This window comes from Thunnus thynnus, chromosome 2, assembly GCF_963924715.1.
Source record: "Thunnus thynnus chromosome 2, fThuThy2.1, whole genome shotgun sequence".
Taxonomy (NCBI): Eukaryota; Metazoa; Chordata; class Actinopteri; order Scombriformes; family Scombridae; genus Thunnus; species Thunnus thynnus.
In genome coordinates this window covers 5363649-5388467 of record NC_089518.1, presented here as the reverse complement: position 1 = coordinate 5388467, position 24819 = coordinate 5363649, and the positions used below count along the sequence as shown (strand labels likewise).

Genomic DNA, 24819 nt, shown 5'->3' with positions numbered 1-24819 from the left:
ACTCTTTCTTTTTTCATTTCTAGATGTGTACAGATGTGCATTCAATCTTCAACTTTGGCATGCAAAATGGCGAGGCTGTCCAATGTTCAATGGTTTGACAGAAGGAGAATCACTGACTCCTCATTCAGGAAATATTGTTTGTTTATATTCTTGTTTAATACCTAAAGGAAGAGATGATGCAAGCTGCAGAGAGCCTGCTAGCCCAGCTATAACCCCACCCACACCTTTTCCTGCCCCCCCCCCCCCTGCTGCACGCTGGTGCGGTTTTACTTTGGCAGTGTTGTTACGGTGAGGGTACCACACTGTTCTAACGGGACAGAAACGCTATTTGGGTGCTGGATTTTTAGTCATTTGTGTTGCTACAAATGTCAATGGGATTTTAAATGAGGTTCTCTTACATAAATCACTTTGAGATACATTACATATATATGGAAGGAGCTATACAAATAAAGATCATTATTGTCATCATTATCATGGTTATATTATATGATTACATGCAGTGAGACATCATCAAACAGCAAAAGAGGCAGTAAAATCTTCTCATCCTCTAAAGCGTCATTGTAAGGTGAATAAAATGGGGTTAGTGTGGGTTTATCTCCCATTACAGCTCTGCAGTAGAGTCACTGGAGAATCAGTGTTGTTGAATGCGCTCCCCCTCAGAGAGTATCTATTGCATTTGTTGTTTTGGTGTGACACTGCATCCATTCATATCTCAAAGTATTTTTTAATTGACAGAAGACATCTGAGCTTGTCACCAGTGTGCAGGGAAGAATAAAACTGCACTCCTCATCCCGCAGTGCTCCCGATGCCACAGGGAAAATAATTAGACCGAACTATCAGTATTAACCCCTTTAGCTTCCTTGTCAGAATCACTCTCATCTCCACTACAGAAACCTAGACAATGGTTGCCATGACGACTACCATGGCAACTGAGGAGGTGTGACATCATCAGGGGGTGAGTCACCATACAAATGCACAAGTCAAGGATGGATGGTTTGTCTCAGCCCGCTGTATCGAGTAGAAAAAGGCAAAGACAAATGCATGAGGAAACTAAAGAGGACAGCTAGGATTGTTCCTTTCAGTGAACAGATTGTCAGTAATAATTAGCAATGCTAAAGGCCAGATTACTATAGAATTGTGCAGACCTTGTGCAACACTTCATTTGCAGAATGCATAGCTCGCCAGCAGTCATAGATATTTACATTCATTATCTGATATGGGTCTTAGGTTTGGGTGTTGGCTTGATAGCACCCCTAACAATTTTCAAAGTCAAAGCCCCCACCTTTAAATTTGACATAGATGAACGAAAGTTGGTAGGCACATGTATCATCTCCAGACTTTAAAAAAAGCTTCTTGGAACCATACCCTAAGACCACCAGGAAGTCAGCCATTTTTAATTTTCTTTGTGCAATTTTTGCACAGTTTTTGTCGTTTACAGGCATTATGCTTTAAAAAAAACTCCTCCTAGAGATTTAACCCAAACTACAAATTTGGTATGTGACATTTACAGACCTTTGCGATGCTAAATTGTGAAGCTTTTGAGTTTTCACGGAACACCCTTGATGTGGCGTGTCAATTTGTATGTTTCACCATGAAACAGAAGGTTGTTGTAACTTCTGCCCCAAATTTCTTTTGCTTGATAAGAGTCCAGGCCTGAACACTTCTACATGTCAATATTGGGTCATAGTCATAGCGCCAACTACTGACAACAGGAAGTCAACCTTATGTGACAAACATTATGATTTACATTAAATTTACACGGTGTGGTCTACACATGATATACAGCAACATGACAAGCGTGAGGTGCGAGGACTTATTTTCAAATGAGCATTTCTGAAATGTTTCATGCTACACTTTGCAACAGTAATGTTGTCAAAGTGTACCCGCACCTCATTCATAAACACATAATGGCCTACCAATGGAAGCTACGACATCAGGGGCTAATCTATGCAAAGCTTTACAACTGGATAATGGTGAGCAGAATGCACTATGACAATATGCTCCCCTGTTTCTCTCATCTGCTGTGTAGACCACAGAGATGCTGTGTGCCTGTGATGAAGTCCCTGCACTACCATGAAATTTGTCAATATTAAGCCCGTATGATATCAGACTGAAATATCAGCACTGATCGTCAGAGACATCTTTTTCACTTGTCATAGAAGTTATGATAGCAGTTTCTAGCAGCATTAAGCTTAATGTTTCTCTTGTCTATCATAAATATGTCATTCTAAAAGTTGCTATTTGTACTGGTCTTATCCACATTTGTCACCATTTTTTGGGACCATCTTTATGTCACGATTTCTTTGTCTGCCATTCATTGCTTTTTCTACTGAGGAAATAGCTGTTGCCCTCTGATCCTGTGGGTGTATTATCCCATTGCGAGAAATGTTGCAAATCATTGGGCAGGACCACTTTATGGGAGGTAAAACTGGACTTAGTGAGACACAACAGCAGACCTGATTGAATTGCCTGGAAAAAAATCAAAGATGTGGATGGTCCTTCAGAGGGTCTAATAATACGATACTTGAGTTTCAGTACAATACCAAAACAATACTTTTTTGATATCTTATTTTATAATTGCAGCCGTTTTCCATTTTTAAAGGCGCTTTACAATTTGCCCCTCATTCATCAATTCACACACACACACACACACACACACACACACACACACACACACACACAGGAGGAGCTGGGGATCCAACCGCCAACCCTGCCATTTGTGGATGACCTGCTCTACCTCTTAAGCTACAGCTGCCCCAAATATATGTGATGTAAAATATATGTTTTTCAACAAACCATATTTTTCAAGCAGCCATATAATAATAAGAACAATAATAATAATATCTGTTTCACCACGTCAGTCATATGGGAAACTTTTGATAGTCATCCTAGAGGTAAAGTATCTTGGTAGACAGCCAGATTTACCAGACTGGTCTGATCTTTGACTAAACATTGGATAAAGACCTGCCCTAAGTACCTACGACAGGTGACAAATTAAAGGAAAAACCTTAATAAATGAGTGATTAAACATAATCAATGCAGATGCTTCCACAAAGGTGCACTGCATGGTACCATTAAATAATTAACATCCAGTCATGCTCTGTGGCATGTATAAAGATGCTGAGCAGGCCCAGTTGATTCTGACTTGGTATCAACATGGCAAGAAGAAAAGATCTAAGTGACTTTGCACAGATGGCAGGAGATTCAGTCACTGCTCAACTAGCTAATGTTTGACTAGGAACTGTGACTAAAGTGACATCTGCATTTACATTTATGGGAAATTGTGGTTGACAGTGCACATTTGATGACCATGATGCTTGTGCATTAGTGCGAAGAGCAACTCTTCCTAAGGTGACTCAGAATGTCAATGCAGGACGTGATCAGACTCTCAGCAAGAACAGCCGTCGACAATTACATAGAGAGGGATGTTATAATAGGGTTGCAGTGCATAAACCCCTCATTACAAAGATGGACACACATTCATTTCAGAGTTCAGTGGTGCAAAAACCACAGGCACTGGTCTACAGAGATGTGGAAAAAAGTGATATGGTCAGATGAGTCATCCTTCACCATATTCTCGAGAAGTGGGAGAGTGTATGTGTGGCGTAGACCAAGAGAACAGTAGAGGCCTGAATGCTTGACCCCTACAGTGAGGGGATCCGGTGGCTCTGTTATGCTGTGGGGGGCATTTTGCTGGCATGGTTTGAGTCCACTTGTCCCCTTAGAGGGAAGAGTCACTGCAAATCAATACAAAGTTGTTCTGAGTCATCACCTTTATCCTATGATGAAACATTTCTATCCTGATGGGAGTGGTCTCTTCCAGGATGACAATGCCCCAATTCATAGGGCACGAGGGGTCACTGAATGGTTTGATGAGTATGAAAATGATGTGAATCATATGCTATGACCTTCACAGTCACCAGATGTCAACCCAATTGAACACCTACGGGATATTTTGGACTGACATGTTAGACAGCGCTCTCCACCACCATCATTAAACCGCCAAATAAGGGAATATTTTTTTGAAGGATGGTGTTCATCCCTCCAGAAGAGTTTTAGAAACTATAGAATCAATGCCTAGGTGCATTGAAGCTGTTCTGGCAGCACATGGTGGCCAAACCCCTTACTAAGACACTTGATGTTGGTTTTTCCTTTAATTTGTCATCCCTCTGTATCTCTATCTGTTTAAAAAATGTCATTTGCTATGCACTTATAGTATGTGTTACTGCATACACCTGCAACCATGTGACACTTGGATGGAACATGGAACTGAGTGTTGGGGCACCTTTTCTCCAAGGCTTCTCCCTGATATATTGTGTCTTGGGATTGTACCTCATCTGGATAAATGTATCCATCAAATGAATCAATGTAAATATACATTTTTATCAACAAGTGGTTTTATTCAATTCAATTCAATTCAATTTTATTTATATAGCACCAAATCACAGCAAAAGTCATCTCAGGCCAATTTTCACATAGAGCAGGTCTAGACAGTACTCTTTATCTATTATTTACTATATCACAGAGCTTCATATCCATTTTAGAACTCATAAGAATGTTGTGTAGAGTCGCTGTCGAGAGTAAGCTCCACTGATATCCTATATTTTATTTATCATTAATGAATCCCATGTGCAGACCCAAAATTAATTGATCTTCTAACTTCTAAGTATTGTGTGTGTATCAAAGCCTGATATATCTTATTCTATACTACTATTACTACTACTACTCTATATTCTATGCTAAAAACACATCAATGAGACACACTACTGCAATGGGTGACATAACAGTAAACACAAGAGTGTTTTGCTCCAATGCTGTCTCTTTCTGTTCTGCCCTCTGAAGGTCCGAGTCCTAGTCTTTATCAGCCTACAATATTAAAAATTAGTCTGATTGGTTCACTAGTTTCTAAACAAGGGACTGCACTTTACCCGTGACAGTTTAAGTCACGTTGCATGTAATTTTAGCAGTTTTGGTTTGAGCGTCTGACGGTGTGATCCACCCATCTGTGTGGTTTAGGGAAGCCTCCTCTGACCTTGGTGACCATGGAAATGCTGATATACCCTCTATCAGAGAGGTTTCTGCCTTCCCTAAAACATCACAGACAGCTGAAGTCTCAAGGAGACTACATCTTAATCTCTGGTTAAGAATTACAGTGTGACCTCAAACCAAGCTTGACCCAATATAACCCAATTTGTAACCTCTAAAGATGGAAATTTCCATATCAGCTTTTAGCTAAACATATTAGCTTTTAAGTAAATACCAGCACAAAGTACATGATCAGCTTCAATGGTAACAAATCTAACACAAGTACTGTGTTCCATAAACCCAGACTAAAAGGGAAATTTCATTATGTTTTGTGCTGCACATACTGTACACCTACACAATAGAAACCCTTCACTGTATGACTGTCAATGTGCCAACATGAATGAAGTCAGCTCTGTGTGCACCTGTTGCACTTGGCAGTAAAAGTGAAATATGACTGTGAACGCTCTCCTGTGAATTCAGAACTCTTTCAACTGCACTGCTTTGAATACTTCCACATTTAAATGAACCTGGCTGCAGAGCATCTTTATCACCCTGCACATTGCATTAGAGTGCATGTATTATATCAGGCTTTTTGTTCTTCTGTCAGCAGCGTTGGAGTTCACCAATGACATTCCCACTGTGTCTCATACACTTTCTTCGAAACTCAGTTTCCTAGCAACCTTTTGTCGTGTGTTTGATCAAAGAAGAGGAAGTGTGTTCATCCTCTCTTTTCCCTTGCACTTCATATCAAGACTGCTGAACGACATGTCCTTACAAGCTCTGTATGGGGTTTTAGCAGATACAGGCTTTATGAGGCCAATACTGTTGCACATATTCCATGTTTCCCCCCAAAACTTTATTCCTGCCAAGTCAGATGGGCAAAAAGCAGTTAAATGTCACCATCTGTACCTTCCCCTATAGGTCAGGATTGGTCAAGCAAGGACATGGAAGAAGCCTCACAGACAAGAAAAAACCCTTCTATAATTCTGCTTTCTATTTCTGGGTAATTCACATCCTGGTGAAATGAAGTAGCTCCATCCATTAATGGCATCAAGTCCAGGTTCACAGGAAGTCATCTTAAAATAGAATCAGACTCAAAAATAGAAATCTTATTGGAGCATCTGTCAGAACGCTTTGATCAATGATTATAACAGGACTGTATCTGAGTCACTCAACTTATTAAATAACAGGTCACTGGGTGTGCATTGATGGTTTTGATGAATTGTGTTTTAATTCAGTCATCACTGTTACAGTACGCTGCTGTCTACTGAACCTATTAAGTGTAGAAGTATTACAGTGTCTCAAACCCATCTTGTTGCTGCCTCTAATGTCTGCAGCTCCAGACAAACTGATCTGAGTTGGGTCTCAATCTCTGCTTCTCTGCCTTCTCTACTGTGCTGAGGTGAAGTGACATTCGACAGAATGGAAAATTATACTGACTACTGGGACTGACTGCCATCATTCAGCAGCACTAACATTCACTGGGATAGTCCCTCGGGTGCACAGATACAGAGGCGTGGCAGTGTGGGTGGGTGCAAGGCTGACATGTCTGCAGACACACCATGTTTGCAAAGCACAGAGCTCATTTTAAAGCGCATAGCAGCTGCTATGCATGGCTTATTTCATACAAATGCAGTTTCAAAAAGATTTCAAAATACAGTGACTGCAGGATTCCAGGAATTTAAGTTTGTGTGGGTGTGTGTATGTTTGCATACTGAGGATATACAGTCCAGACAGTAAGTATTTGGACAGTCACATGTTTTGTTCTTCAGGCTCTGTGCTTGAGTAAATTCAATTAGAAATAAAATAATGGATACTATATTAAAGTAAATGGATGGTAAATGGGCTGCATTTATACTAACTCATTCATTCACACACACACACACACACACACACACACACACACACACACACACTCCAATGGCACAGCCATCAGGAGCAATTTGGGGTTCAGTTTCTTGCCCAAGGACACTTCGACATGCAGACTGGAGGAGCCGGAGAGCGAACCACTGACCCTCTGATTAGTAGAGGACCCGCTCTACCTCCTGAGCCACAGCCGCTCCCAGGCTTTAATTTGAGTAGGTAACCAACACACTAATACTGTTTTTTATTCAAAGTAATGAATGTAAGATGAGTGTGCCTGTCTAAAATGAACCAAAAAAATCCCCCAAAGATTCTGGCAGAATTTTGATTATTATAACTCTATAAGAACAAATCATGCTTTCAGTCATGAGGATTATCTCATAATTGTGCATTTATATTGCAGATAATGATTTTATTTTTTCAATTTTGCCTGGTCTTAATATGCAAGAACTGTCTTTGGTTTTCTGAATGGCTAATATACTACATTAAGCAATACCTTTTGTAGAAAACCTAAATAGATTCAATATTATGGCCTACACTGGCAGGCAATTACAATCAGAAGCACAAGAAAGAAACACACTTACTGTAATATATAACAATGTATAATTATATATTAATATATAATAAATATATTGATGTCATAAATTGTACATAAGGAAAGATATATTTCTCTCTCTCTCACACACACACACACACACACTCAGTGGCACATACTTCCTGTTTTGTAATGTTGCATCTAGTGTTCTATATCTATGCCTCTGCTTCTTCCTCTGGTGGTTGCCATGTGCCAGCTTCCCTCTTTTACAACGGTCTCTTTCTCTGTCTGTCTCTGACAGAAAGAGAGACAGCAGCTGCTTTTGTCAGCCCTAATAATGAGGCTGACAAAAAGCACAAATCTATCAGACATCAAAGTTGGTTTGCCAAAACCAACAGTTGGGTTCATTCTAAAAAAGCTGGTGCACACAGGAAAACTAGAACAGTTAATGAGCCAAAGCATAGCACCTCATCTGTTAAACATGGTGCTTCTGTTGAGGCTTGGGCAAGTATGGCTGCCAATGAAACTGGCACACTAGCATTTATTGATGATTTCATTCCTTACAGAAGCAACAGGATGAATGCAGAGGTATACAGGAGCCTTCAGTGTGCTCACATTCAGCCAAATGCATCAAGACACATTGGACCCCATTTCATGATTCAGCAGGACAACCATCAAAGCAACCAAAGAGCTTTTCAGGGTCAAGAGGTGGAATATCCTCAGCTGGCCGAGTCTCCATCCCACGGAGTTTAAAATGTGTTACAGTGCATTCATTTTGATGCTTTGTGGTCACACACAAAGTACTGGACAAAATGAAATTTCCAATAGCTGTTTGAGGTATTTCACCAAAACCGAAAAATGTCAGCCTCATGGGGGTGCTAAAGGAAAGTATGAGGATCATAGTCAGTTGGGTTCATCCTCAGGGGACAATGAATGCCTGCACAAAAAACCATGGCAATCCATCAAATAGTTGTTGGGATATTTCAGTCTGGACCAAAGTGGTGGATTGACCTACTGATCTACCAACATTGTTAGCAAGGCTAAAAACAAAAAATAGGTCAACAACAGTGATTGTGTTGTAAATTGGATACTCAGATTTTTTTTTTAAAAGAATAAAAAGATACAATAATAAACCATAATTATGAGTCCATCTCAAGACCCCTCAGATTTTTCTTGGAACCCCATTTTCCTAGACTCCTAAAGCTACTTCTCATGTGAACAACAGCATCATGACATTAAATGCTGCCACAGTAATCTTCAAAGAAGAACTCAGTGGGCTCCCATGTCCCTGTGTTGTCCCTGCCAGATGGACGTGTGGACGGACAGCTTAACACTCACAGCCATGTTGTCTCTGTTTGGAGCAGTGTGGGGTTTAGCGTCAGTCACAGGCTTACGGCTGAGCTCACAGGGCGAGAGAGGATCACTGCTAATAGATGAGATGTGCTAAGAGAGAGTCACACTGCTCAGTGATGTGCTGATAATGCTGATCCACCTCCCTGGTGCAATGCTTAAAATGGATCCTGAGAGTAAAGTCCACGTCCAAGCTGGACTGTGTAAAAGAACTTTCTCCACTTTCTTTTTGAGAGTGAGCTGAGAAGATTCATATCCATCTCATGTCTGTGTGTTCAGTACAGAGCTGGATTCAGGATGCTGTTAGCTTAGCTTAGCATAAGGACTGGAAGCAGTGGGAAATGCTAGCCTGTCCAAAGTGAAAAACACACACCTACTAACACTTCTGAAGCTCACTGATTTGTTCTCTACACAGAGTGGATGTCTCAGTGCTGTTGTGTGGTTGAAAACCTGACTGGAAGACATCAAAACAGTTGTTTAGTGCCAAGAAGTTGGTCAGCTGTTGAAAAACAGCTTTTTCAGTGATTTTACTTAAAAAACGGAGGTTTCATATGGGCTTGTAATTGTTCATTAGTGAAGTGTCTAGATTGTTCCTTTTTTTAAGAGTGGCTTGATGACAGCAGTTTTCAGAGCCTTTGGGAAAACACTTGAGAGAAGAGATGTGTTTTGTGGAAGATCTGAGGCCATGCAATTAGAAACATTTTTGAAAAAGCCTGCTGGCAGAACATCAAGGCAGCAGGAGGAGGATTTCAGGTGTTGTATAATGTCCTCCAGGTTTTTATGGTTGATCCGATAAAATTGTGTCATACTACTCAAATTGATTTTAAGTGGACACAGGAACAACACATATCCTATACCTGTGATGGAGGCACTGACTGCTTGTCTAATTTTCTGAATTTTGTCAGTGAAGAAGAAGGCAAATTCATTGCAGCTCCTGGTGGATAGAAGTTCGGAGGCTACTGACACAGGAGGGTATGTTATCCTGTTGACAACAGCAAACAAGGCACATGCATTATTATTGTTTTTGGCAATGATGTCAGAGAAGAAGGACCGTCTTGCATTTCTCAGTTCAAAATTATAAATGCAAAGTCTCTCTTTATAAATCTCAGAATGAACCTGGAGATTTGTATTTTGCCACCAGCGTGGCATTTCTCCATGGAGATCTTCTCTTACCAGAGACAATCTTCACCTTAGTAGGTGCATTGGCATCAATAACATTTGAGAGCGTGAATAAATATTTCACTAGTGTTTTCAGTGATATACTGTTTTGTGAATACTTCTGTTTTTGTGTGCATGGAGATAGCACTCTCAAAGAAAACACAGGAATGATCAGAGAGAGCAACATCAGTCACCACAACCTTGGAAATGTTCAGACCCTTAGAGATGATTCAGTCCAGAGTGAACCCCTTGTTGTGTGTGGGCTCGGTCACATGCTGAACCAGTCCATAGTTATGAAGAACACAACACAGTTCTTTAGTCCCTCTGTCCTGGGGGTTGTCAACATGGATGTTAAAATCACCAACAATAACTACACAGTCAAAGTCAATACAGATTATAGACAGCAGTTCAGTAAAGTCATTAAAAAGGTTGCACAGTATTTAGGTGGCCTGTAGATATTTAGGAACACAGCTCGAGAGGAGGAATTCAGCTGAAGAGCCACATATTCAAAAGAGGCAAAATTTCCATATCTGCTTGCATTGGAGGGAATCATTAAACAAAATGGTAACTCCACCTTCTTTCTTATGCACTCCAGCTTCACTCATCAAACTGCAAGAGGGGGTCCATGGTAAAGTTGTGTCATTCATGTCAAGTTTGTGGAAGTCGTCCGTGGACTGTGAAGAACTGCGGAATCTTGCTACTACTTAGCTTTAGCTAGGTACAACGTTCGTTTCCAGTCACTGTAGTGCAGGCTTGTGCTGTTGGTAGGTCTTGCTCACATTGTAATGAGGAGGTCATACAAGTGGTGAAATATGGCAATAGCCTACTATATCTACAAAAAGATACAGTCCCGGTGACTTATAGGTATCCAGGAGCCGCTGCTCATAATTTCTCGCAGAACAACAAAAAAAAAAAAAATTATATCAGCAGAACAATACAAGCAGAGGTGAGAGCAAGCAGCAAAGTGTCTGCACTGTAAGAAAGCAGGAAGCATCAGTAATTGAGTACTGGAGCATGGTTACTTTAGCAATATTAGGTGTATTAAATCATCAGTAGGACCTCTACTGATCTAATGCAAGCAAAGCACAACTACACAGACATAAACCATCTGACCCTCACTGCAAAAAATCTGCCATCAGCAAAGAGCCTTAATATCAAACTGACACCCTTGAAAGGATTTACAATTATTTCCTCTATGCAGGAAAATGCCAACAACCTCACACATCACAACTGCCCTGCAACAAAATTAAGAACCAGAATTGCAAGTAACTTGTGTAGAAACATGGTAATCTTGTTAAAACATTAAAAAAACGCACATCACTCCACACATTTCAGGATCAAAGCAAACACCATTGAAACACACACAATTAATGGAAATGTTTCCATAGATTTCGGAAACTGGTGGAAGTAAAAAAACTAAAGGCGTACTGGACAACAGATCTCTGTTCTTTTTAAGGCAATATGATCTGAGTGACAGAAGAGAATAACAAGGGCAATATAGTATATATATAGTAATACAGTAATATGCAGTAGCAGTAAAGAGCTCAAAAAATAAAAAAGGGAACAACAGTGATTAACTATTGCACTTCCATAAAGTACAAAACAAAACAAAACAAACAAACAGACAAAAATAGTCAAAATCAAAGCAGCTGAGGCTAACATATCCAGAGTTTTTGGTCACTGCATCTCCACTTCATACCGCTATGCAAACATGAAGCCAAAATATCTTGTTTCCGGGGGCTGTCATCCAGGGGCTTGTCCAGGGGGTGGTCTGGGATGGCAAGGGCCACCCCTGGAATCTGATTGGCCACCCCAGGTTCCACCCCATTATCCTAAACTATGACTGGCTATCTGCCCAGTCAGAGGCCGGTCCTGGCAAGACTTATTATATATTATATTATTGTATTATAAGAGCTGGATAACGGACCAAAAATGGCACCCATTCAGTCCAATAAAAATTCGCCAAAAAAAGGTTCTAGCTTCCAGGTTTGCTTCCGCATTGTGTGGCCCACCGAATATACGCAGTAGTGTTTCCCACTCAGCCCATAGACTTTAAATTGTGATGATGTCACAGATTTTTAAATCATTTTTCTGGGCTTGAGGAATGTTTTACAAATATAAAACCTCCATGGGTCAAAAATCACAATAGAAAGAGTCATAATTGACCTTGTTTGCAATTCAAGGTGTCCTGTCAATAGTTTTACAGACGTCTCTTTTTGGGCAACAATGGGATTTATTGCTGCAATGCCGTAAGTGACCACTGGGAAAAATTGCCTGCAAGGCTGAGCGGCGGAACCCTATCAACCACTTTTAATACATCCATGGGTCAACCACATGTCAGGAAGTCTCTGGGGATTCCAGGCTACATGTGTTACACTGGTAGACTTTTTGATACACAGGTTTGTCATCATCTCAGCTTGCTGACAAACCTGTCGTCATTGTTTGGTTATTGTTAACTTTGTAGGCCTGAGTAAGTTTTGCATGTCGCATTTATTCATCCATACATATTTAAATGTATTGCACAAGACATAAAGTGACATGCGTCATGCAACTATTACAGAATGAAAAGAAACCAGAGCATTAAGGATGTCTTCAAAAGAAAGAAATCCAAAACAGCAGAGCAGGGCAGAGCAGCCAGCAGTGCTAGTAAGCTAGTAAGCACTTATTTGATTGCCTTGATAGATATCAGTGACATTGTGGTTAATTGCCAGACAGTGAAATTAAAGCTGAAACTTGTCGTAGTGTAAACTTGAAACTTGAAACTTGTGGAAGTGCAATAGTGCAATTATTTAATCTTAGTCATCTCATTTGGGTAAAAAAAGGCAGATTTTATTATCATTCTGTTGACAACATATGTGTCTTTGTAGAGTCAGACAAGGATACTGGCGATGAAAACCCTTCAGCTTCACCTGCACATCAGGGTACGTACGCATTTGCCTTGTTTAAAAACTTTATCTGCTGTGACTTGAGATGGGGATGTTTCACTTTTAGTACATTTATATACAGTGGCTTATACAGTCATTCAGGGAAAGCCAAATTTTTATCAATACAAGTGTGAAAAAGCTAAATATGACTAATTTGACATACAAATACATTGGTCCCTGTATTGCTTCAGGTGTGTCAAGTCAGCCACTCTCAGACAATGATACTGACAATGAGAACCATCCAGCAGTACCTACAGGCCATACACTGTCACATGGTGATGTGGCAGTGATTGTTGCCCCCACCTGGACCTCATGGTATGCCTTAATATTTCATTTTTCATATGAAATATATTGCACTTAATTCATAAACTGTACTTCATTCGATTCTTTCAAAGTGAGAAGAAAAGGTCATTCAATCCATTGTGGTATAACCTGTATTCATGGCTTGAATACTCACAAAGGAAAGATTCAGCCTACTGTTATGAATGCGGAACAATTTTTTTTTTTTTTAAAGTCGTGCTAGCAGATATTTTGGCCTGAATTTCAGGCGTTTGGGTTGATGTCTGTCTGTCTTTTGGGCAGATTTCATTAAATAATTACTCTTGTTGGGCTTTTACTCACAAAGCTTATATTGCACTCACAATAACGTAATGAGTGTTGTTGTCGTCAACTCGAGTAAGGTTATTATGTGTTCTATTCTCACTTCTCAGGTTGAGATGGGAGGTGATGATTAGTGAGCAGCAGTATGGTTTCATGCCAAGAGGAAGCACTACAGATGTGATGTCTGATTTGAGAATGTTGATGAAGAAGATATAGAGAATATATAGAGATATAGAGAAGGTCTGAAGGAGTTGCATTGTGTCTTCGTGGATCTAAAGAAAGTATATGACAAGGTGCCGAGAGAGGAGGTGTGGTATTGTATGAGGAAGTTGGGAGTGGCAGAGAAGTATGTAAGAGTGGTGCAGGATATGTATGAGGGCAGTGTGGCAGCTGTGAGGTGTGTGGTTGGAGTGACGGATGGGTTCAAGGTGGAGGTGGGATTACATCAAGCATCGGCTCTGAGCCCTTTCTTGTTTGCAATGGTGATGGACAGTCTCTGTGGACTATGATGTTCACAGATGACATTCTTATCTGTAGTGAGAGTAGGGAGCAGGTTGAGGAGAGCTTGGAGAGGTGGAGGTATATACTGGAGAGAAGAGGAATGAAAGTCAGTAGGAGCAAGACGGAATACAGTAGAGGTGGTGAAGGAGGATGAGTTTAAATATTTGGGATCAACTGTTCAAAGTAACAGGGAGTGCAGGTAGGGTGGAGTGGGTGGAGAAGAGTGTCAGGACTGATCTGCAATAGAAGGGTACCAGCAAGAGTGAAAGGGAAGATTTACAAGAGGGCAGTGAGACCAGCTATGCTGTGTGGTTTGGAGGCAGTGGCACTGATGAAAAGACAGGAGGTGGAGCTGAAGGTGGCAGAGTTGAAGATGCTGAGATTTTCTTGGGGAGTAATGAAGATGGACAGGATTAGAGGGACAGCTCAGGTTGGACAACAAAGCAAGAAAGGCAAGATTGAGATGGTTTGGACGTTTGCCGAGGAGAGATGCTGGTTACTTTAGGAGAAGGATGCTGAAGATGGATCTGTCAGACACAAGGAAAAGAGGAAGGCCAAAGAGGAGGTTTATAGACATGCTGAGGGAAAACATGCACCTGGTTGGCTCAACAGAGGAAGATCCAGAGGACAGGAATAGATGGTCTGCTGTGGCGACCCCTACTGGGAGCAGCCAAAAGAAGAAGAAGAACAAAGTTTTCAGAGATGTGAGGAGCTGCTGGCTGGGTAAGACCAGCCAGTCATCTCAGCTCCAGCAGCCCAACTCCTGAGATGATCGGCCACTCAATGTCATTTGTCAACCTGATGAACTGATCTGTGCAGCTCTTTGGTGATTTACTGCTGGCTCTAATGTCTCCATAGCATTTTGATACATGATATAATTCCTTTTGGTCTCACAGATGAAATCTAACAATTGTAGCTACCGCATTAATTAATCTGAATGTAAAAAGAAGCTTCATGTTGTTACTGGGCAGAACAACAGCGCTACCTCTGGGGTTCTACATGTACAGATATCACCACATTTACATAAATATCTATGAATACAAATGTATTAAAATGAATAGAGATTATTCTGTCATGTTCTAGTAAGGTGGTTGTGTTGAAGTGTAATCACCAGAGCCAAGCTGAGCTGGTGCTCTCAGCAAGAACATTGCTGTTCCAATTGCAAATGATCGTACTGTGTCCTCAAGTTGAACTTGACAAGTTTGACTCCTCGAATATGCAAATCCGAACTTGGCATACTCTGTATTGAGAAAGGCCTATAGCCTATATGTTGTACAGAGTTTGGTAACACTGAATCCAAGCATGAGATTTTATGCATTGACCACTTGCAATTTGTGAAAAGTATAAAGTTTGCTCTCACTGAGAGTTGCATACAGTATAATGGTTTAATATGTTGTCCTAAGTGATATTTACCTTTGTCTGGTGTAATTGCTGGATATCTTGGTGAAGGAATGATTTGGTTGTGTATATTAAGTGAAACTGATTGTAGAACTGTGTGGAATGTTGAGTGTCTTAATCTGAAGATTCTTCTGAAAAGCTGGTTAGAAAATGTGGGCACCATATCCTCCCAGTAAGCCACAACTTTTGATTGTGAATCAGATACTCTGCAAATAGGATATTTGAGTATTAGCTTGACACTTCATTCCTTGAGACAACTGTCTGAGAAGGAGACTACAAGCCAAAAGTCATCCTGTGAGAAGACCCTTTGCTAAACAGAGCATCCTCATCTTGTTGAGCCCTGCAGAGCAGCGGCACACAGCGTCTACAGCAGCAGAGGCCTCTTTCACATAACACAGGCCGTAATCAGGTTATGTGAGGTTTAACAGCCTGAGTGGATCCTGCTTTCAGCTCATCAGGGAGCACAGCCAAGCCAGAGGCTCAAACCTCCTCCTATAAAACCCTGCTTCACTGAATTTAAAAAACACTCATTCCAACAAATTCTCTCTTTTTACTCTCCCCCACTGCAGCTCAACAGTGGAACACAAAGAGAGAATTATGTAGCCTACTAAAATGTCAATAAGATGAACCCACTTGATATGTGTTTCATATTAGCTTCAGATAAATTTTGGAATACATTATTACCACTTGTTTCAAAAGTGCATTAAAAATGGATCTTTTAGTGGCCAGTATGAAGAGGAGGGATGATTACAAAAGGCAGAAAACAGTTTCAATGTACATATGGGCATCTGAAAAATGATGACTCTTATCTTTTCATGTATGTGCCAAGCCTGCAGTCGAGAGGTTGAGTAAATTTCATGTTAATTTGTCAAGTGACCTTATTTTTTACTTTGCAATGCAATGCAGTTTTACTTTTATATTCATGATTTGAAGTCTTGTTTTGCTGCACGTCCACACTAAAACGTCCTCCAATGTGTCAGCTTCAGACAGTGAGATGAAGCTGAAAGCTCTGGGGAGAATGAAAGCAAGTAAGTTGACATTGAGTCAATATTTCTTTCACACTCACCGGTGTAAGTGTTACACAAACACACACACACACACATACACACAATGCAGGGTTGTAAAGTCATGCATGTGCTTCGTTTGGAAGACACACAGTCTCTTCCCATCACAGATGGTACGGTATCAGTGTTTTTGCAGCACAGTGAAGGTCAGGAAGCTGAGAGGACTTCATCAGGGTGAGTGTGAAGCATCATGATAAGAGCGATGGTGCACTGGGCCACAGAGCAGAGGGCCGGCCATCAGGGACACAGCTTACCATCACACAATCTAACAGGTGTCTGTGTGTCCAGGCTCAGAGCTCAGACTGACTCACACTGGTAGGATATCTCAGTTCACACTAATCTGTGTGAACCAGACTGACCACAGATACACTAAGACCTGCATTGGATTCTTTTTCTACACTCTTTTTTATTTTTTTTCTGCAAATTAAACCTAAATTCAATCATTCAATTCAATCCATACAGTGATACATCCTAATTATCTTCTTAAATGTAAGTGCAACCTTTATTTATAGAGCGATCTGTTATTACATTTCTTTTTCATTCAACAGAATTAGAAAATATTGTGAGGGTTCATAATGGAAAAAAATCTTTCCAGAACTTACAGCTACATCTCTTGGTCTTCATTACCAGGGTTGTCATGACGATGGTTTAGCTGTTATTAGATGAGTATAATATGTGAGAACAACACATCAGATGGCAGAGACCATCTTTGAAGAGAGACAGGGGTTACCACCTCTCCTCTTATACAACCACCTGTTATCACATGACCACGTTCCATACTCAGGTCAACTCAATCATCATGAGGATGACAAGGCTGAAATCTATGAAATAAATCAACAGTTTTGTCAAAGATTGTGAATACTTTTTGTTGGAAGACTGTGATTTTTGTATTGTGAGAATATTTGGATAAGGATTTCACACGATGGGTTCTATTTTCGTGGAACAACTACAAAAACAACCAGCATAAGCAGCTCTCCAACAGTTTGATATTTTCCTGAATGCATGGTACACAGGTGTGAAGAGAGTAGAGTTGGACCGATGGAAATATTTTCAAACCAGTTTGATATTAAGCCAAATGCTGGACCGCACCAGTAATACTGCATTTTATCATCACGAGTGGAACATAATGAGAACTACAAAGATGGAGTGCTGTGTAGAGTGTATTGAGAGGCGAGTCCTGTTAACTGTATACCCTTCTTACTAATGGTTATAACTTAATAACGCAACAATCAATAACCCACAACTTACTCTCTTTAACAGGGCAAAACACCATGGCACACGACAATTTGTGACAAATAAACAATTTGTAACACTAATAATTGTACATTTACAAAATTACACCGCTGAACGGCATGCTGGGTACAGCTAGCTAGCTAGCCAGGTAGCATAACAGTGTGTTAACAGCTGAGAGAGGTAAGAAAAGACAGATGGAGGATGAAGAGAGTCCAGAGATGTACCAGAAGAACTTGTGCCCAAAAGAAGAGCTGTGTCTGCTGTTTGGAAGTTTTTTGGTTTTAACAAACCCAACGTAGTGTGTGCTCTCTTGAGTTTCAGGGGCATCGGGACAGAGGGGTGGAAATTCCCCCCTTAAATGCTTCATATAGGGGAGATTTATACACTTTAGGAGGGATACTACTTGTGAACTTAACTACAGGTCTTACCTTGTCCTATTCTTACCTCAGATTACATTTTGTTGCTCTCCTCTGATTCTCTGAACTATGTACATTTCTGTAATTTACTGTCTCTTTCTCCTTCTCCTCTCTTAGTGGTCATTTCTTTGAGCTGCATCAGTGTCTTTAGTCTTTCTTTTGGTGGCTCCCTCTTCTCTCTTATCTTCATCATCTATACTTTCCCTGTACACTTGTCTCCTCTGCTTATCTCTTTCTACTTTATAACAACTTTGTTAAAAAAAAAAAAAAATCAAACTGCTCATGGGGAGGGCCAAGCTCTGAAAAGAGCATCAGATCGGTGAGGTTTGTATTACTCAATGAATTTATGAATTTAGTTTTAACCCTGTTTTGTGTACTGAGTCCATGTTCACATGACATCACAGTCTTTCCTGACTTGGCATCAGGGATTCTCTGAACTATGTACATTGTTATAATTTGTTGTCTCTTTCTCCCCCTCCTCTCCTAGTGCACTCCGTCTCTTTCATTAATTTAACCAGATGACCACATTTTGAATTAGCCAATTTGTTTTCTGCTCAGAGGTAGGCGGTTTTGAGAAGCCCCTTCGTTTCCTCCTCATACTGAAGCTGCGCAACTTCAACAGCATTAGCCATCACGTTCTTTGCTGAATCTGCTTCATGCTTTCTCTTCAAGGCTGCTGTATGAGAAACGCCATCTGAGTGGCGACTTTAAGTTGACGTTTTGTAACATCGGCTGGTAAAAGGCACAGCACCGTACATTTTACAAATCAAGCAGCTCATTTCATCGTTGTTAAGTTGGAGCCACAGATATAGTCTGAACCTTGTCTTTGGACTGCTGTTACAGTTACCTGTCTGAGAATCTTGACGATTAACGTTGTTAACGTTTACATCATTGGCACTGCCGTTAGCGCTAGTCCTTTCAGGTTCCGGTGTTTTTCTTTCTGAGCAGGTTCCACTTTAGATGATGTAGATTTACGTTTTAGCCAGTGGTCCATGTTTGCATGCCCTCAAGTTCATATCATTGCAAGCTTGTCTGTATATGCTAGCAAGAGATGCTGCAACAGCAGAGGGGGCTCGTAGCGAGAGAGAGTGTTGTCCAGGGTAGAAGTCGGTCTGTCTGATGCAGTGCTTCTGGCCAATCGGGGTGGGTCACACAGATACTGGTATTGAAAAGATGCAGCTTTTTATATAACAGACTGTTGTCTGATTTTTTAAAGCACTTTCTAAATAAAAAGGGAGTTCAGATTTATCTGACTGCTTGTATTAACTGATGAAAAAGTAACCATGTGCAGTAATATTGAAAATTGAGGATGTGATACTTGAGATGCATTGTGCAATCCAATCATTGACAGGTGAATCTTAATCGAATTGTGAGGCCAGTGAAGATTCACACCTCTACTTCAGGAACACATCAGCGCCCACGCCCTCCCTCAGCAGCTCGGACATGAACTCCACCAGGTCTCCGCCATTGTCGTTGCCCTCAGGAATGTTTACATTTCGGTGGTTGGCCGGCCTTATAGGACCTATTCTCCAGAGGTCATTGAGGCAGTGAGGGAGTGAATTATTCTGCATCTGCAGCAATTTTTTGGTGGCTTCAGCTGTGGTGTGTCTTTCACCAAGAATTTTCACCAGCCAATGCTTCTGTGTGTTCGAGGCGGCTCCGGAAGGCATATATTTGTTCACAAAGCAAGTCTACAGAGGATTGACGTCTTTATCAGGGAAGACCTATCTTCTCTGCTGTCAGTTGGTCCGAGTACTGACGTAATACAAGTTGGATGGAGGTTGCTGATGTAGGCTACTTTTCAATTGGCCAGACCGTCTCATTATGACAAATGCCGGTTCAGTCGGTTTGCATAAAATCAAACCAGTTTAAGCTCATACACCAGACCAGACCAACAAAACTGGAAACCAACCATAGAAGAGAGGTGCTAACACATGGGAGGTTCATTCCAATGAGTGACGGGTTGTCAGGGGATGACTTGCATGTAGTTTATGCTTTTATTTATTTCATGTATTCTTCACTAAACACTAAACCTGCCTTGTGGGGACAACAGAAGGAGTGCGGGTGTGTTTGGATAATGATGTGATGATATCACAGCACCACTATATACTTTATCTACTGAGTTTGTGTGGATCTCAGAATAAACTGTGACGTTAACGCTTTATCCAGAGCAGTGACGGGGTGCTTTTCAGCTCTGACAGCAGGAACGTGTTTCTGAGCACAACCAGACCACAGCCAACACCTCTGCTATGATAACTGAAGCTGTGAAAGCACCAGCACACCCACTGACACACCCTGAAACATCTTGTTTCATCCTTTTCTCTGGGACTGAATAATTTGTTTCCCACCTTTCAGCCTTATGTGATCTCTGCTGTACAGTCAGACGCAACAGCCCAGAGCCTCTGATCAGCCGAGACTGTACTGACACACACAGGCACTGCAGCATCACATTTTCAAGCAAATCATTTCAAAATCAACAGGACTCAAATGTGTCTTAACTTTTACATTCTGCACGGTAATATTTCTATCATCTATCTTTGTACTATGTGATCCTAAAGACTTCAACATAGGATGATACTAACCTGTATGGTACTGTAGTATTTTCCTCAGGTTAGCACTATTAGCTGTAGTAGTGTAGTGCCAGTAAAGAAAGGCAGGCAGCCAGCTCATCCTTACATAGATCCTAACTACAGCTTATAATGTTCATTTGAACAGGTAGAGATTACTTTCATACATACTGAAACAATTCATTGATTAGTCAGTCAGCAGAAAATGATTAAAAAACGATTTGACAATTGATTTGCAACTAACGGTTATTTTCATCGTCAATTCATCTGTCAGGTATTTTCTCGATTAACTGATTAGTTGTTTGGTCTATAAAATATCAGAACATGGGAGAAAGATGTCGATCAATGTTTCCCAAAGCCCGAGATGATACCCTCGAATAGTTTTGTTCCAACCGACAGTCCACAACCTGAAGTTTACTGTCATAGAGGACTAAAGAAACCAGAAAATATTCATGTTTTAGGATCTGGAACAAGTGGATATTTGTATTTTTTCTTAAAATGATTAATCGATTATCAAAATAGTTGCCAAGTATTTTTCTGTTGATTGACTAATCAATTAACCGATTGAGTTCTACATTAAATAAAGTCATTTTTTAAACTGGTTCCTTAAATGTGCATATTGTCACAGTTTACCTCCATCAAACAAAACAGGTAACTTCAAGACATCACCTTGATCTACTGTGTTAGAAATTGTCGCAGACATTTTCACTATTTAATGACATTTTATAGACCAATCGCTTAATTGATCGATCAAGAAAATAATCAGCAGATTAACAGATAAGGAAAATAATGTTTAGTTGAAGCCGTAATAACAAATCCAAATACAGTCATAAGACACACACATTTGTTTTCGATACATTTTCTTAGATTTAATTATTCGACTTATTGCGCCAGCATAGATTTTAAAGGACGATACAGCTGGAAACAGAGCAAATGCAACACCTTCCTTCCTCCAACTGAAAAAATAAACTCATATCCATATTCAACTGCAACACATCTCAGTTATTTATGGCAAATATGCACTCGACAATTTTTAATAACCTCCATCATTTGTTCAATAAAAATCAAAGTCGTCTAGAGCTGAATGATTATTTGATTAATTGATTAGTCTGTCAGAATGAGCAGAAATGATTCATAATTTCAGTTACTATTCAAGAAAAAATACCAAATATTTGTTGGACTTTCTGCTTTTCTCTGTTTTTCACGTTTTGGACTGTTGTTTGGACAAAAATGAGCTATTTTAACGTCTCCCTGCCGGAGGTCTGGGAAACTCTACTGGGCTCTTTCTCACCATTTTCTGACATTTTATAAACACACACAATAAATCGTTATATTGAGAATAGAATTTTGCAGATTAATTAAAACAATCATTAACTGCAACCCTAAAGGATCACAATTACAAATTCAAACATGTCCTTTACAGATAGCATCAGAATAATATCATAATTCTAGCAAAAGATTATACTACCATAATACAACCAGACATGTTAGCTCATTATATACTTACTGTGTTGAGCCTATGTTTAATCCTAGGAGATGATGAATGCTACCAAACACCATGAGGTCACACTGAGGAAATGTACAGGCACAATACAGAGGATGGATGAAAACTACAAACTCCTGGCTGAGGACCACAGACACACTGGAAGTCCATACAGCAACGAAAATGATATAATTAGTCAAGATTTTCCTCTGAGGAGTGGGTTCCTTGCACCATAGAAAGGGTTAAAGGCGGATGCACAGCAGCCCTGCAGGCCCTTTGCAGCTTCACAACAGCAGCCTGTGTATGAAGGACATCAAGCAGCAGCAGCCTCTTACCTGTCAAGCAGGTGCTCAGCGCCAAGAGGGCCGCCAGTACAGCAGCCTGGCCGAGCAGCGGGGCCCGCATCCTGGCCAGAGCTCCGACGACTGACGGGGGACACGGAGACCGACCGGAGGCGGAGGAGGAAGAGGAGAAGGAGGCGGAGGAGGTGGAAGGGAGTCGGTGCTGATCATTCCCCCATCCCCTGCTGCTCAGGGAGGAGAGGACTCAGGAAGACGCAATAAAAACCAACAACGACATAAAAAAAAAAACAACGTGCAGTTTAGCGGGCGGACGCTACTGTGTTTGCCGCAGGGTGTCTGTTCTCCACCGCGGACCTGCTGCACGGAGCACCGAAGAACCGACTGCCGGTGATTTCCTCCGCTGAGCCGTGGCGGAGGCACGATAACGTAAGCCTGTGACGTCAACACACTGCGCTCCCTCCGTGTTGCCTTCAGGTGCTGCTAATCATCAGACAGCCACGTTTTAAGATTACTCACTACCACGTAGTAGAATCCGAATAAAGCCGCCTGTATAGTACGGAACTGCTCACTAACAGTGTGTGTTAAGAAGCACTGGCATTTATCCGTTATACAGTATTTATTTGAACCAGAGCTTCGTTTCTGTCATTGAAAAACAAAGCTCTAGAAAACATACTGACTGTACTTTGACTTGTACTGTCCAACACTTGTTACAAGAGTTTTTTTTTAGCTGATAGCTGGGACCCCTGAAAGTCTCAAAGTGTAATTTTAGGGAGTCTCAAAGTTGTGCATATTTTTTTCTATTCTTCAGTAAACAAGTATGATTTATTTTTATTTAACTGTTGAAATCTTAAACAATAAAAATATATTGTAATAAAAGTATTTATAACATTTGAATGTAATTTGCTTTTCTGTTTGCACCTAAAGGGCTAGAATGGTGGAAAACAAGAAAAATGAGCTTTGGGGTGATAATTGTGACGGTGGGCCCTCCTGTGCTGTAAAATGACTCCTCCTTTTAAATTATTAGAATTTTTGAAATTCGCAGCTTAAAAGCCAGCTACCCAAAAATGAATACTATTAATGAGTTAAAAATTAATGACACCATATCTGTATTTTATATTTTAAAAAAAACTATGCATTAGAATACTCTGAAAATGATATTCTTAATATTCCTAAATTCATTACAGAAAACCCCTTAACTTGACAGGGATCTATCCTTCAACAGAGGTCAGTAATTGTGAAGGAAGGATAACAAGTCCCCTGGAACAGATGGTTTATAATAGTGTGACTTATTAGTGCAGCATGTCAAGTCAGTGAGCTCTGAGGGCTCCAACTGCTGAGTTCTTGCCAGAGTTCACACAAGCACACAGCTGCAGTGTTAGCCCATTAGAGAAATCACTTTGTGGCCTTACTTTCATCTAACAAATCTGAAAGTAAGGCAGTTAGAAGAGAACGCATGGGGCGTTGGGTTGGATAACTAACACACAGCAGCAGCGGCAAAACAAACATGTTACTAACTCACGGAGCCAGTTCACCTCCTTCTCCGTGATAGCGACTCCTCCAACAAAGCAACTGCGATCCACGGAGAGAGGAAAACCATTCCAACAGCTCCAGAGAATAATCAGCTATTCAGCCGTTACCCTCCTGCTGGCAGGTGACGTCCAACAACACCCAGCGCCTAATCCCCACTGTAGTGACTCCCAGTCCCCTGACGCGTTCATCAGACAAGGTAATGTCCGTTCTATGACTGAGATACACCAACGATGTGACAGTAATCCACTGTTTTGTGTAATGACTGTACCGGTAAATGCGACTCAAGTGCCTCCAGTTCTTCCCAAACAACATTACAAACAACATACCATGCAAAAGTCTTGAGCAACTCAAGAAATTACTCATGGACTCAAATCTTGATTTCCTGTGTTTGTCTGAAACGAAATTGACTCATCAGCCAACGCTGCTTACCAAATACCGGGATATAATGTCTTTAGAAAAGACTGAAAACTAGGCAGGGGTGATGGCCTACTATTGTACGTGAAAGACTGCATTAACTGCAAAGAAATTGAATTCAGCAACTCTATGGATATGGAATGCATTGCAATTATTTTATCCCCATGCATGTCCTTCACAGTTGTTGGTATATACAGACCTCCCTCATCAAATAGCATATTTTATGAAAATCAAAGAAATACCCTGAAAGAACTCGACAGAAATGACGAGTCAATTGTGGTTGTAGATCTAAATATTAATTGGGCTGAGAAGTCAAGTCAAGTCACCCCATCATCTCAACCCAGATTGACTTCATATTCAGCAATAGACCAGAAAGGGTAACCAAATCATTCAATTTCCTGACTGGGCTATCAGATCATAATTTGACATTGGTATCAAGGAAGCTAAAAAACACAG

The 24819-nt window shown here is 40.7% G+C and overlaps 1 protein-coding gene across 1 annotated transcript in view; it reads right to left on the bottom strand.

The window, feature by feature from the left end:
- npdc1b (neural proliferation, differentiation and control, 1b) overlaps positions 1-23199 on the bottom strand; it is a 39293-nt gene extending 16094 nt beyond the window's left edge. Inside the window, exon 1 of the mRNA XM_067600536.1 lies at positions 22453-23199. Coding sequence (XP_067456637.1) covers positions 22453-22522 — 70 coding nt within the window. The 5' untranslated portion in view covers positions 22523-23199. The remainder of the gene's footprint in view (positions 1-22452) is intronic.
- Between the last annotated feature and the right edge of the window lie 1620 nt (positions 23200-24819).